Source organism: Vigna umbellata, chromosome 10 (genome assembly GCF_029865625.1).
Source record: "Vigna umbellata cultivar VRB3 chromosome 10, Vumbellata_1.0, whole genome shotgun sequence".
Taxonomy (NCBI): domain Eukaryota; kingdom Viridiplantae; phylum Streptophyta; class Magnoliopsida; order Fabales; family Fabaceae; genus Vigna; species Vigna umbellata.
The window spans coordinates 17,799,938-17,816,767 of NC_142174.1; the positions used below are offsets into that span (position 1 = coordinate 17,799,938).

The window sequence follows — 16,830 nt, forward strand, 5'->3', positions numbered from 1 at the left end:
TTTAACTTTAACAAATTTTGATTTTTTAACAAATGTTGAATTCATATACACTAATTAAAATGAATTGTCTTTTGCAGAGATTCAAGACTACTACACCAGTTCCTGAGAAGTCACTACTATTCATTAGGAACGCTGCTGCGAAGTATATAGTTAGATTATACAATAGCTCTTAGATTTAGATTTAAACAATGCATTTGATTAGATAGAATTTTCTTAGACTCTCTACTTTATTTGATGTTGAAATACATTTGAACATGTGTTTGTTATGTTGAAATTGAATTTCTGTAAATGTTTTTATATGCAGGTCTGTTTTTGTGGTAATGGATATCACAAAAACAGACCTGCAATTTTAAAAAACTGCAGGGGAATATGCCGCGGTTCTAACCACAACCGCGGCATATAGTGCTTCGTTTTTTTTTTACAAACGAGACATATGGCCGCGGTTTTGACACTAACCGCGGCATATTCGTCGGCCTATATGCCGCGGTTGAACCGCGGCATATAGTGCATTTTTTAATTTTTTTTTTTAAATTTTTTTTAGGGTTTAGGCAGCGGTTCCCTAGACAACCGCGGCATATTCCGCAGCCTATATACCGCGGTTCGAACCGCGGTATAAAGTGTCTGACTTACTACCGCGGCTGAATATGCCGCGGTTCAAGAACCGCGACGTATAGTGAAAATGAACCGCGGTAAAAGCCCTTCGCTGCACTAGTGGTTTCTGAATTGTTTTGAACTGTTCTGGCTATAAAATTATATGTAGATCTGTTTCTGCAGTTGGCTGTTCTTAAAAAAAAAAGCAGGGAAATATGCCTCTGTTGTGATCATAACCGAAGCAGAAAACTCATCTATGGCATCGGTTCAGACCCCAACCGAGACATAAAGACTTGCAAAAGAAGAAAAAACAATAAAAAAAGACCTTATTGCCTCGGTTTAGGTCCGAACCGAGGCAATAGAGTTGGACATTGTAACATCCCAAAAATACAATAATAAACCATATAATAGAAATAATTACATTTAATAATATATCAGTTCATTCTTACACTAAACAACGTACGCTTATGGCCGATCGGCCTTACATAGAGCTAAAAACTTAACTGCACAAGATAAGCAATATCTGACCGAACGATTTACAAAACCAACATCGAACAGTCATACAAAACGAAAGAAAAAGGTGATCGAACGACCACCTTATAAAATAACTAAACTACTAACCGAACGTCCTACTGTTCGATCTTCACTTCTACCTCTACCAAATTCTCTTCTTCCAGCGCCTCTTCCAGCAGCGTGTCTCCTTCTGCTCACATCCACACGGATGATCATTGCAACGACAAGACGAACGTACAAGATGAGACAACACAAGGAAAACACAGGGTAAGCTTATGTAATTTAATTCAGTTAAAAATCATACAATTCAAACCATCAACACACAGATAAAGTTAACAATACGTTTCAAGCAAGGCCTACTATTAGACCGACCGTTCGGACTGTATGAAATCTGTGTAGCTACGACGTTCGTGCACCCGGGTGATGTAGTAACTGGGATACCCTCAACAGCTGCCACCCGAGGTTAATTCATTCCGTCCAAGTTAACCTTATGGACTAGGACCTCCTGCCGTTCCCACACATGACCTACTCTCCTCTACGTGAGGACGAGTACTCACGGAACATCAGGATGAATCGACAGCTTAGCATTACCACAGTCATACTTTACAAATTTCAAATATTCACTCATGAGTTGTTCCTCCCCGGAACGCTCGTTCATATTCCATAACAGTTTATCCATCTCATATACTCTCCATCTCTTATTATCCATCATTTTAATTTCATCTTTAACACCAATTCGACTAACAACAAAAATCGAACGTTCAGTCCCCACTCAAAACGAGGACGAACACTAGGAACGAGACCGAGAAATCTCCCGTTCTAGAATAGAATAAGACCGACAGGGTTACTTTTAGATTTAAGAATAAATCGAGTACAATTATACAATATATGATGAACGTTACTTACAACATGAATCAGTTAAATGAACTGACTCTCGTGAACTACAACCAACACTCAAAGAATACATCAGGTACGGGGACTCTAGGTCGGAGACAATGAATGTAGATGTGCCAAGACTTTAAAGAACCATACGTAGAATAATTCATATATATATATAGACCAAGTGTCGGTTAATGACTGAGCACAATAAAGGAGATTCTAGTGAAATTGGACGAACGTTGTTTTATCAAGGTTGATCACTTAGAAACGAGTACAAACGCTCGGTATAATACCGAGCGCCACTCTTTACGAGAGCTTGGGGTGAGGTCTATCACTAACTAAACTTATAATAGAAACATTAATAATAATATAATAAGATACGATAGAGACAGTGTTTAGGAATTAACTAAATATACAAATACAAGTTTACGAGATTTTCAGTTCATCACATAACACTCAGCTGCATCTACGATTGGCCGAACGCTCAAAAGTAGCACTATTACAAGAAGGAGCTCGTCCTCAACTAGAATTCTTCCCAAATGAAAGAATTCAATTTCAAAGAAGTTTACTAGAATTCAATATCATAGGGGAATTTCATATTCAGAATTCATTTACATTCAAATTCATTTCTCAGCATATAACTTCATAATTTCATACATTCATATCCTAGCACATTTCATATTACTCATACATCAGCTCATAATCATTATCATATATCAAATAATCAAATATCACAAAGTCATGCTTCATACAACTCACAGCACGTCCATGCAGCACAGTAAAAACATACAAATTAAATTGAATAAGCTTCCCTTACCTCTAGTGTGAACGATCGTCCTAGAGGTAGAAGTATGGTTTGTCTGACTAAAGTCTCTTCTACCCTTACGTTCCACAACTCTTAAACTAATCAACAGCCAAAAACCAAAAGTGGATCAGACAAGATATCAGCATGCAACCGAGACTTGGTTTTCATGTACTATAGAACGAACGACTAAGGACAAAAGACTTACCAGTTTCAGAACTCGGAACTGTTCGGTTCAGAATGAAGCTTATGACGTCGGGAACGCTTCTATGGTCTCTGAATGATGATCGGAGAAGAGAAAGGGTGAGTTTTCTTAGAGAGAGGATAGAGTTTCTAGTGAGAAGGAGGAGAAAATGAAAAGTTCAGAGTTTGGGAAGGAGGGTGCATGCAGAGGAGAGTGGGACGGAAGTTCCTGAAACAATCATTCTCTTCCCACGTCCAAACGAGCGTCCGCTCTTCTGCCGACACCTGTCTTCCACTATCTGATTTCAGAATCCTAATTGCTTGACACCTGGCGTCCGTGCAGAGGGATTTTGGATGCATTTTAATGAGGTCTGACAGACATACTGCCTCGGTTCAAAGGGAACCGAGACATAAAGTCCTACGAAAAAAAAATAAAAAATAAAAAACATACTGCATCGGTTTCCTTTGAATCGAGGCAAAATCCTACACTTATGCCTCGATTCGGAACCAAAACAAAAAGAATATCCTTTTTGTCTCGGCTAGACATGCCTCACTTTAAAAACCGCTGTGAATGGACGAAAAGAATCATTGTGATTTCTTCTAGTACTAATAAATGTAACTATGTGGCTCGTAATTTGATGACATTACTGTTTTCCTGTCGGTCACCTTATTCTACTAATGTTGTCACGAATAAAATTACAATATGAAAAACTTATGATTTTCATAATTTTTTAATTTTATAAAATTATTGAATTATGATACAATTAAATATATGTATTTATTCATCCTAATACGAATTCGTTTTTCTCCAAAATTTTAATATATTTTTATTCTTAAACTTTAATAATCATTTTAATTCAATCATATTGTCTTTTACACACCTTTCCTTTCATATTTAATGTTTGAGTTGTTTATTTTTTTAATATGTTTTTGTTTCAATATTAAATGAAAAATATGTTTGAGAGAAATAAATTAAATTTTAGAAGGTGAACAAGGCTTGATCATAAAATTGGAAGAAAGCCACATGATTAGGAGTGAATCATGTTTAGCTGTTGGGGTGAGTTATTGGTGAAAGCATAAATGAGAAATTGATGATGGAGTGGTCTTTTCTTATGAGTATAATTTTACCATTCGGTGTAGCTTTGATTTTTCTCTTTGAATTAATAGATGTAGTGCTTTTGTTTTAAATCTAATTTAACATGTCAGTGATATATTTATTCTTCATAGTTCTCAGTGATTAATATATTTCATTCATTTTACTTCGTTGACTGCTTTTCATAATTACATACATTATGCAACATATATAAGTGATATATATATATATATATATATATATATATATATATATATATATATATATATATATATATTACGTAAATGACATTTTATGTTATGAATGTTGATTAAGTATGTTTTGAGATTAATGTTATGTGGCTTAGGTTTGAATTTCGGTTTGTTGTTATGTGATTTTGGGTGCTATGTCTTTTTATCGTATTTTTTTGGTATGAAATTCTTCTTGTGAAAGGGTAGATGTGTGGATCTTTTCGTCTTCAAGAAAAGATAGAAAAACGACTCTCTTCGTCTCCCAAAGATAATAGGAGAGACTAGATTCGAGTGCTACCCTTTCATCTTTTGAGACGGTAGAAAGGGATGATGTCTCGTTAATAGGTTTTTGGTTGGACTAAGTATAGTGTCTGTTGTGAACAATTACGAAATTTTTACTCTTAAGTTCGTAAGGAGAAGGAAACAGATGTTATTACATATGCTTCAACTGATAAGTAATGCGGTGAGATGTTAGGGAGAGCTCGAGAAAATTCGTTGGCTTAAATTTTAAATATTTTACTCAATTTGATGTAATAGTTTTGGACTAAATATTTGTTTATTAGATTTAAAAAAAATTATGTTTTTATTTTGTTTCATCTATTTTCAGAATTCTAAATTCTGAATTTTTATGAATATTAAGTTACTCAAAAATTCCTAAATAGGGTGTTACACAACTTACGTTAAAATACAATGTAAAAATTTAGGTCACTATTAATGCATACGTTATCTTCTTTTCTATAATATTTACCTATAATACATCTTTTCATCTATTTCCACATTTATCTTATTATTATTTTATTTTGTTTTTACTCTTTTCTTTAATAATTAAAAGTGATTAATATAAACAAGTTTATTGCTCATGTGATGAAGAAAATGTCACAAACTTTATATGATGTTTTCACTCCTCAGTATGTAGAAAATATCACTTGAAATTCTTGATATATTGTATATAAGATATATAGTGAAACTAAAGTTAACATGACTCTAGTTTCAATTAGCCATATAAGATAAACAAAATAATACTGGTTAAGAAACTTTAACCTATATATTAAAGTAATTTAATTGAGATCGATTTAGAAAACCTTCACTGTATGTTGAAAATATTTTAAAAAACATTATTTTACAATGAATTCAAAAATAAATATTTTGTTTGAATTATTAACTGAGATGACTCAAATGATTTTCTCTTAAAACACAAGTAAATTAGAATTTTTAAAGAATTAAAGAGCTTAACATAAGTAAAAAAAATGTAACATTCATTTTTTTATAATATTTAATTATTATAATAATCATCATATATCCATATAAAAAACAATTCATTCAAAAAATATATAATACCATTACCGTTATTCTACATATAATTATAACCTCAATATATATATATATATATATATATATATATATATATATATATATATATATATATATATATATATATATATATATATATATATATATATATATATATATATATATATATATATTAAAAAAATTCATTCAAGAAGTTGTACTAATTTATTTCTAAATGTGATCTTGAAAGTATAAAATCTTGTCTATTTTAAATTCTTGAAATAGTATACTAAACAAAACAAAAGAACCCTAATCATGAAACTTTTGTTATATTGCTAGTTAGTGTTTGCAGAGATTGTCGACACATGGGGCATGTTTGACTGGTGTGTAACCAGCGCTCAATACATTTTTTATGAAAGAAGTGTTGACATGGAAGTGTGTAGCACTCTGCATTGAGATCAAATTCATCCAAACATATGCAACAACACTTAGTCTGTAACACCGTAGATTTCTTCAACAACGTGTCAATGGCTTCTTCAGATGTTGGAAAAGGATCTTGTGTTGCTGCATGCACGCTGGTATCAGTAACATTGATCACTATCCATAGAGGAACTTCTGGGGGTTGAGATTCCGAAGAAGAATAAGCGTCAACATCAATTTGGAAGATTTCTCGCATTTCATCAGCAATGACGTTTACTATTGCTTGAATCATGTGAGTGCAGAAAGGTCTAAACGATGACAGTGGCGATAACAGTGTCCTCAAGAAATGTGAACCCTCTTGGAAGAAGGTTTGGCTCGTTATAAGAGTAGAAGAGCGACTTACTGGAACTGAAGTACTTTCATAAAAAACTCTAATGTTGAATCTGAAAAGAGCTGTCGGCATCAGATCATTGATGTCATTTTCTCCGGACAGAGATATATTGTAGGAAAAACGTCGATTCATCCCCAATACTGTCATGCTGTAGCATTGAAGTGATCCTGAATATAGTATAGAAAAATATGGAATCTTAAATTATTAGATTATTGAAATCAATATACATGATGAACATAAATTGCTACTTCTTTTACTTGGTATTTCTGATGATAAGCTGGTGATTATGCTTTCTAATGGCAAATCCATGACCGATCCTTGTTTATGCACAGGAAAAAGCTAAGTATATGATCTTTTCTCTTTTTCAATATTCTGAGCAAATTAACTTTTTATGTGAAAATTGTCTTTATATAATGATTTTTTTGTTAGTCGGAAAAAAGGGAAAGTTAATTGTTTATTCTTAATATCTTTTATCTTTTATCTTTTATAATAATGTGATTCATCATTTTAGCATTTAATATAACTTAAAAGATTATATTTAAAATATTTTGTTAGATATTGATATATTCTTATGAGATTTCCAAAATATTAAAATTATCTTAAATTCTGTTTAAGATTTTCGTGATTTTAAATACATATTTTATAATCTCTATTTTAGATTTATTTGAATTTGATTTACTTTATAGTATTGATTACATAAAAAATAAGGCGTGATTTGTTATGTTCTACATGTTAGTTTTTTATTATATGCTTGATTTGTATGTTAATTTAAAATGTAGTTAAAGATGAGAATATTGATATGTGTAATATGTATATTTTTTTAATTTTAAAATACAATTGAAGATAAAATAAAAATATGAAATGTTTAGATTGAATTGTTATAAATTTATAAATTATAGATATAAAAGATGAGTTGGGTTAATATATACATTATCTATTTGGTATCATGTAGAAAATATCACCTTGATAATAATGTATATATAAGATATACAGTAAAACTAAATTTAACATGACTCTAGTTTCAATTAGCCATAAAAGGTAAACAAAATAATACTTGTTAAGAAACTTTAACCTATATATCAAATTAATTATTTAGATCGGTTTAAAAAGCCTCCACTGTATGTTGAAAATATTTTAAAAAAACATTATTTTATGATGAATTCAAATAAATATTATGTTTCAATTATTAACTGAGATAACTCTAAACTGATTTTCTCTTAAAACACAAATAAATTGAAATTTTTAAAGAATAAAAGATCTTAACATAAGTAAATAACATTCATTTTTTTTCATAATATTTAATTATTTCATATATCCCATATAAAAAAGCAATTATTTCAAAAAAAAATATAATACTATTACCGTTATTCTAAATATAATTATAACATAAAAAAAATAATATATATATATATAATTTAAATTTAATAAAGTTTTTGAATTCAGGATAAATTTGAAAATTTTTACTTAAGTTTCTTATAAGTTTTTTTTATCTCTTATCTCTTATCATTAGGAATTGATTTTTTTGTTGAAAATAAAGGAAGATCGATGGTTTATTCTATATATCTTTTATCTTTTTTATTAAAATGTTATCTTTAAAGTTTTTTTTGGTACAGATATTTATTATAAGTTATTTAAAATATTAAAATTATCTTATATCAAATATATTAAAGATTTTTTTATAATTGTAAGTAATTTATTTTATAATCTCTGTTTTAAATTTATTTGAATTCGATTTACTTTATATATTACTGGTTATATAAAAGATAAGGTATAATTTGTAGGATTTTATGCTGTTAAAAGAAAATTTGTATTACGGTATAAAGTAAATATATTTGCAGTTACTTTTTTTTTATTAAGAATACGTATATATTTAATTTTTATTATTTTATTTTAAAATATAATTGAAGATAATAAAAATATAAAATGTTTACGGCAAATTATTATAAAAGTTGGGCTGGAATGATAAATTTGAAGATTTTCAATTGAGTTTTATGTAAATTTTTAGTAGTCAACAAAATTATATTTTTTGATTGAATTATATTATTTAATTTATGTGTTAACTAATGTTAGTGTGTGGCTGTTAATTGAATTAAAAATTTATGATTTTTATAATTTTATAAAACTATAAAATGCTAAAATAATAAAATTATAAAAGAGATAAATTTGCTGTTAAAATGGATTGTAACTCGCGAGCCAACCCGGCCTACCACGGTTTCGGATCGGGTTGAGTTTGAAAAAAATGTAATTTTTTTATGTGGGCTAATTTTTAACCCGACTCACTTAAAACTCGGTTCATCGGGGTTGAACCCGTGATGAGCTGGGTTGACTCACCAAACCCACATAATTTAATTTAATTATTTATTATTTTGTGTTTCAATATTATTATTTAGCATCTTTTTTTATTATAGTGATGACGAGGATAAAGAATATGTTTTAAGAGAGAAAAATATTATAAATTTATCTATTCAAAGCTCTAATATTATAAATAAACAAGTGATACAAAAATTATCAATGTTAAAAACTTATTTGTTCGTCTTTTGTGCTTGTTTTTAGATTACGCTTAGATTGTATGGTGGAGAAAGTTGATTCTTGTTTTGTTCCGTGGAGAAAGTAAACAACCAGCAAAGGTTAGAGTTAGCAGGAATATATAAAGCGTTAACTTTAAGGAATCAATTGTATTTACTCATATGTCCAAAAATTACAAATTAGTAGTCATTGGAAAGATTTTTTAGTCTAGTTTCTAATAAAAAAAGAATCGCATCATTTGGAGGTCGGTAGAAGAAGTTGTCATTAAAATAGCCAACAAAGGTCAAAGTTGACAGCATGTTATCTCACTCAAATTGCCTTTGGCTACTTATGTGCCCACAATTGGCTCCTACAGCACAAGTTTTTGTATAAAACCAGATTTTTATTCGTGTAACCGTTTACAGGCTCATTGTAATCGATTACAAGAGACAAAATAGGCTACGATTGTCATTGATACAATGAAAATTGGTGATATCATTATTCATGGATGGTACTCAATCGCATTGGCCACTTTGTTTATTCACATTCAAAACAACAACACATTTGACAATGACAATAACAAAGACATTAAAACTTTAATTAACAATAACCATCTGAAGTAAAGTTTCATCTTTTATTTTATTAAAAAAATTGGGTACAATAAACTTATTTGTTCATTTATGTATAATTTTGTATTCCTTTCTATAACAATTCAATACAAAAATCACTCATGTTTCGCTCTATTTTCTGTGTATGGGGTTCTAAGCGCCTTGATCTTGTAATGCTTTCGCGATCCAACCCTCACAATCCTTTGCACACTGGGTTGGTTGTTGTACATCCCTCCCGATCTTACAAAGACAGTGTTAATGTCGGATTCTGCACAAGGCGTACTTTGTACATTTCTCCTTTTATTCTTTTCTTCAAAGCATAAACATATTTTGTTGAAAAAGAATAACGAACGCACAACTGCATCAAAGAGACCAAAATAAGAAAAGGCCAAATCCCAAAAATGAAAAAAAAAAAGATTAAACACAATAGCGAAAACCCAGTGTCAAACCCAAAACGCAATGAAGAAAATGGATAAACCCATTTACCTTGCTCGAATAACCATGATCACCGTCATTTGCGTGAGACGCTAACACGTGACGTTGTAGAAAAGTTGTTAAAATATAGTTGTCAAAATATTGAGATCCTAAAATATTAGAAACTAACCAATAAAAAACGCTACGTGTAGTTTTCAAAAAAGTTGGCAACTCTGGATTTTCAAAGAAACGTTTTCCTAGTGCATTTGTTAAACAAGGAAAAAGTATATCGCATTTTCTTGCGCATTCTGTTTGCATTTTGAATCAAATATAGTAAGTTAATTGACAGCTATGAATAAAGTGGGAAACACTAAAAAATGATAAGTTTCTTCATAATATTGTTGTTAAGAATAGAATTGTTGTGACTAACCGAGAATCTGTCCCATTGACGCCAGTCAGCCCTGAGAATTTAAGTGATGAAAATGATCAAGAAGAAGCACAAGACGACACCGGTGGAACAAAACGCTCTTATGAGTCCACATTCTGCAAAAGAGTTTCACAAACGCTCAAGCTTTGGGGGATCATATGAATCCATAGGGCCAAGGCCAAGCATTTCACTTTCAATTAACAAATTCAACAGTCATGAATCCATACTCTTTCCTTTTGTCTCAGAAACTTTGAACCAACAAGCAAGGCCTAATTAATTGTAATTTAAGGTAATTCAACACTTGGAGCTAAGACTTGGCCATCATTCATACTGAAAAGGCTATTTGTAACTTCAGGTAATTCAAATTTCTGTTTAGGTCTTTATATAATTAATTGACAAGATTGCATGAAGCAGAAATCAAATTAAATTCTTAGAAAAAAATTTAGGGCAAGCGTCTTTTCTCCGATTAAGACATGTATAACAAACGGAAGAATTTGAAAGCTCATCACAAATTCTCCACATAATTTGAAAGGTTTTATGAAGAAGTATCAGAACTAACACTGAGGTATATAAATTATATTGTTGTACGTGAAGAAGTAGGAGTACTATAAAGAAAAAGGCAGCTAAATGCTTAACCTCCGAGTATATGCACGAGCATTTGACAGTTGAGTATGTGTATATAAGGGATCAGCAATAACCTAGGTTTTTATCTTTTTTTCTGCTGAAACATTACCAGTAAGTAATGCAGATACAGATTTAATAAAACAACCAAGAACATTACGTAGTTTTGCTAACAAAGACATCCATCAAACAAATAATCCATCATAGTATTTATTGATAGTCAAAACACGAATGTTACACTTCAAACTAGAAAGTTTTCATTACACTAACGTATAAAATTTCAATAAAATCTTCTCCATTTTAAATTATTGAAATAAAATACTAAACAAAAAACCGTAATCACGAAAATTTTGTTGCTAGTCTTTTAAGGTTCGCAGAGATTGGCGACACATGGGACATGTCTGACTCGTTTGTAGCCAGCGCGTGATACATTTTTGATGAAAGAAGTGTTGACATGGAAGTGTGTAGCGCTCAGCATTGAGATCGAATTCATTTAAGCATATGCAACAACACTCAGTCTGTAACACAGATTTCTTCAACAGTGTGTTAACGGGGCTTTCGACTGCTTTCAACAATGTGTTAACGGGTTTTTCGACCGCTAGAATCGTTCTTAAAGGATATTGTGTTGCTCCAAGAATGCTGGTATCGGTAACATTGATTACAATCAACAAAGGAATTTCTGAGGGTTGAGATTCCGAAGAAGTAGCAGCATGATCATCAATGTGGAAGATTCTTCGAATTTCATCAGCACCCATGTTTACCAGTGTTTCAATAATGTCAGTGTCGAAGAGTCTAAGTGATGATAATAGCAGAAACGGATACGACAATGACGATATCAGTGTCCGCAAGAAATCTGAACCCTCTTGGAACAAGGTTTGGCTCGGTATAAGAGTAAAAGGAGGACCTTGTAGTTGAACTGGAAAACATTGAAAAAAAACTCCGGAGTCTGAAAATAGCTGCAGGCATGAGAGTAGTGAGCCCGGTGCCCATGATGCATATGCTATACAAATGTTGATTCATCCCAAACATTCTCATGCCGTAGTGACGTCGTCCTGAATATAGCATTAAAAAAATATGAAATCTTAAATTATGAGATTATTGAAATCAATATACATGAACATAAATCACTACTTCTGAAACTTACTTGTTTGTGATGGTGCTGACATGATTACGCTCATGATAAGTCCTTGTACTTTTTGGCTGCAGAATTATATGATCTTTACTCTTTTAAGTATTCTTCTCACTATTCTCCTCATTATCTAATTGTCTTTATATAGAGGGAAATTTATTTGTTTGTTGATTGGAGATTAAAGATAAAGGAAAGTTATTTATCTTTTTTTTATATCTTTTATCTTTTATTGGATAATGTAATAGATTTGATTTATTTGTTGTTGTTTGGAAATTCAAAATAAAGGAAGATTGATGGTTTATTTATATATCTTTTATCTTTTTTTTTTTATTAAAATGCTATTTTTATAGTTTGATTTTATATCGTTTGATTAAAATTTTAACTTTAAAGTTTTTTTTAGGACATATATTTTATTATAAGTTATTTAAAATATTAAAATTCTCTTAAATCAAATATATCGAAGATTTTTTTATGATTTTAAGTAATTTATTTTATAATCTTTTTAAATTTATTTGAATTCGATTTACTTTATATATTTATGGTTACATAAAAGATAATGTATAATTTGTAGTGTGTAAATATATTTGAAGTTATTTTTTATTATTATATTAGTAGTTTATATGTTTTTTTTATATTTTAAAATATAGTTAAAGATAAAATAAGAATACTTATATATTTAATTGTATTTTTTATTTTAAAATATAATTGAATATAAAATAAAAATATAAAATGTTTACGCAAATTACAAATATATATATATATATATATATATATATATATATATATATATATATATATGTATGTATGTATGTATAGGTTTAATTAAATTTGAATTTACGATAAATTTGAAAATTTTTATGGTTCATTAAATTAAATTACATTTTTAATTGAATTTTTAATGTAACTATGTGGCTCTTAATTGGTTGATATTACTGTTTTCTTGTCTGTCACCTTCTACTAATGTTGTCACCAATAAAATTAAAATATTAAAAATTTATGATTTTCATAATTTTTTTTTATTTTATAAAATTATAGAATTATAATACAATTAAATATATGTATTTAGTCATGGTAAATACGAATTCTTTTTTCTCCAAAATTTTATTATATTTTTACTTTTAAATTTTAATAAGCATTTTAATTCAATCAAATTATTTGTTTTTCGAATTAAACACCTTTCATTAAATGTTTGAGTTGTTTATGTTTTTTAATATGTTTTTGTTTCAATATTAAATGAAAATGTGTTTGGGAGAAATAAATCAAATGTTAGAATTAAAAGACAAAAAAAAAGTAATTTTAAAAAAGTATTTTTTTATAAAAACATGAATATCATGAATGCACGCATTATTATGTTATTAAATGTATTTTTTTTTATGCAACGTGTATGATAAAAAAAATAGAAGAAAAAAAAATCGATGGGATATGATTCTGTTACATCAAGTTTTTGTTTTCAGCAAGGTTGTGTAACTATTGAGAACATTATTTTTGGACTAGTGGTCAATGGATTAAGTCTTACCTAGTGCATAAAATGTTTTGGTTGTTTTAATTATATTATTATTGACGAAAAGTACTTATATACGTAAGGTTAACTTCGTGAAAATCGAGTTAATTCGTGAAAGTCGAGTAAATTCGACTCGTAAACTCGTAAGAGTTTATTTCAGATGAAAAAAATTATATAAATAATATTTTAATTCAAATAAGTCTATAAAATTATATAACTTTTAGTAAATAAAATTTATAGTTATATTGTTGATAAAAATAAATATTGTAAAATATAAATACTTGAATTATTGTCTTTTTTTGATGCATTTCATTAAATATATAATTTTAAGCTCGAATAATCGCTCTAAACTCACGATTTTATACGATCTTACCGATTTTACAGTCGATTCTATTGAGTTTACACAGAAAACGAGTTTACTTCCAAGTTAACTCGGAAGTTATGTCTGAAAACATAAACTCGTAAGAGTTTACGAGTTAACTCGAGAGTTTGATAATCATACTTTTATGTTTATATGTTAATGGTAAATGATATAATCAATTGAATGTTGATAGTTTGATGGTTGATACGGTTGTTGGATACTCAAAGAGAACGAGGTTCAAACCTTGGTTAGTTTGTTATACACCTGATGCTTGTGTTAACGTTGGGTGATGTTATATGTAAAACATGTTCTGTTGATCGTAGTTGGTTGTTGGCTATGTGGCTTGATAATTGTTTGTCTTTGGTTAGAAGAATTAATTTGATTTTAAGTACTGTTGTACATAATGGTAGTACTATAGGTATTAGAAGGTGAACATGGCTTAATCATAAAACTGGAAGAAAGCCACATGTTTCTTTCGTTGTTTGTGGATACTAATAATAGTGTGTGAATGTTTGATGCCGTGTGTTGCTTTTTAGTCGAGGATAATTGGCTGTGTTTGAGGAGTTAGTTGTTTTGTTAGGATATTGTTAACTACTGAGCTTGAATGTTTAGATAATGTGAGATACTGTGTGTTTTATTTGAAGGATTCGTTGAACTGTGATAGGAGTCGTGCAATCAAGGTGGGGTGAAGGGTGGTCTGTGGGAGGGTTCTGTTTGTTTGTTTCTTTTCTTTCAATGTTGTTTATATAATGTGGCAAGGGCTCTGTTAGTTATGATGAGTTATGGCAATGCCAAACCATCCTTAATTGTTTTAATTGCCCATATTTGTTCTATTTGATTAGTTGATTGTAGGATATCTATTTTTGTTATGGATTTTTTTTGTTGGTAGAATTTTGAATTCCCGTTCCAGTTACTTAGTTTTGACTCTTGGTTGATCTTGAGCTTAAAAACTTGTTCTTCTTCCCTGGTTTCAAATAAATCTCTATTTTTTATTTAGGCTTACTGGAACAGAATGTCAATAATCTTGAAATATCTATGGCTTAGATACGTTCCTCATTTGCTTCAGAAGTGTGGAAGTAACAAAGTGCACCAGGTCAGAGTGACCCCTGGAATGCTATACTTATACATTGAACAAATTTAAAATGATTTTTTAAAATTTTTTGTCTTTAACTGACGTATGATGTTTTTGATAATTACCGTCGTGCTCCAAAATTGTAGAAAAAATACTACTTATTTTGTATCACTTTATACTAACAAAAACCTGCATTGCACATAAAAGCAAAAAAGAGAGAAAAAAATTTATAGTCATTTGTGTGTATTTAACTGAAGGGACTTCGTTGAAATAAATTTTACCAAGTACACACGCAATTAGCACTTTTTTTAAATGAACCAACTTGACATGTTTGAACGAAACTGGAGACAAAATAAACTATTAGTGTGTTTTGTGTGTGTGTGTGGGTGGGGTGGGGGTGGGGGTGTGGGTGTGGGTGGTTGGGTGTGGGGTGTGGGTGCACTAGTGCAGAACGGGCTATAGACGTCCGTTCTGTGGGTCTTTTGACGTCCGACCTCCAACGGACGTCTATGTGGGTGATGTCTATGTAGACGTCCGTTGTGTCAGGCCGGACGTCTATATAGACGTCCGTTGTGTCAGGCCGGACGTCTATATAGACGTCCGTTGTGTCAGGTCGGACGTCTATATAGACGTCCGCTGTGAACCTCTCGGACGTCTATACACTACTACAGAAAGGGCTTTATTAGACGGGTTATTTAGGGTTATTTACGGGTTATTTAGGATTACAGGGTTTGGACGTTTGTTTGTGCACTGCAACACGTCTGAAGAGCAGATTCGAAATGAAAATGGAGGGAGATGGAGGAGTAAACGACCTAAAACGTAGGCCAAAAACGCCGCCCAAGAACACGCTACAAACTGCACAAAAATGCACAAAAAACGACTTTTAATCGGTTCAAATGAAAGATATTTCATCACTGAACAATTTAATCGGAATAAAAGTAAGATTAAATGGTCCAAAACAGATAAAAACCAACCTGGAAATGCAAGGCGCAGAGGGAACTCTCACGGGTTCGCATAACTCCTCGCGGGTTCGCGTTTTGGTTAGTGAGTCCTTATTTTAAACGTCTTTTGAACGTCCGTCCTGAAGGGGGACGGACGTTTAATATATATAGACGTCCGTCCCCCTCCAGGACGGACGTTCAAGAGGCTGACAGAGTAGTTGAACCAGTCAGCCCCTTGAACGTCCGTCCTGGAGGGGGACGGACGTCTATATATATTAAACGTCCGTCCCCCTCTAGGACGGACGTCCAAGGGGCTGACAGGTTCAACTACTCAGTCAGCCTCTTGAACGTCCGTCCTGGAGGGGGACGGACGTTTAATATATATAAACGTTCGTCCCCCTCCAGGACGGACGTTCAAGGGGCTGACTGGTTCAACTACTCTGTCAGCCTCTTGAACGTCCGTCCTGGAGGGGGACGGACGTCTATATATATTAAACGTCCGTCCCCCTCCAGGACGGACGTTCAAGAGGCTGACAGAGTAGTTGAACCTGTCAATCCCTTGAACGTCCGTTAGAGGGGTCGGACGTCTACTGTATTATAGACGTCCGGCCCCGTCTAGGACGGACGTCTCCACACTCAATTATTTACATTTATGCCACCGGTCAATTATTTACGTTGGGGTTTTGGTGGACGGACGTCTATGAGGTGACGTTAAAGATCAATTTTGCACTAGTGGTGGTTGGGTGTGGGGTGGGGGTGAGTGGGTGTGCGTGTGCGTGTGCGTGTTTGTGCGTGTGTGTGTGGGGGAGTGTGGGTGTGTGTGTGGGTGGACGTGTGCGTTGACGTGTGCGTGGACGTG

The 16,830-nt window shown here is 31.5% G+C and overlaps 1 protein-coding gene and 1 pseudogene across 1 annotated transcript; both read right to left on the bottom strand.

Moving 5' to 3' along the window:
• Positions 1-5,894: 5,894 nt before the first annotated feature.
• LOC148192075 (uncharacterized) lies at positions 5,895-6,539 on the bottom strand. The gene has a single exon (XM_088100000.1). The coding sequence runs from the start codon at positions 6,537-6,539 to the stop codon at positions 5,895-5,897; it is 645 nt and encodes a 214-aa protein (XP_087956126.1).
• A 4,784-nt stretch (positions 6,540-11,323) lies between these two features.
• On the bottom strand, positions 11,324-12,002 carry LOC148192076 (uncharacterized; annotated as a pseudogene).
• Between the last annotated feature and the right edge of the window lie 4,828 nt (positions 12,003-16,830).

Coding starts and splice junctions, on each gene's coding strand:
- LOC148192075 (XM_088100000.1), bottom strand. CDS start 6,539: ATGACAGTATTGGGGATGAATCGACGTTTTTCCTACAATATATCTCTG.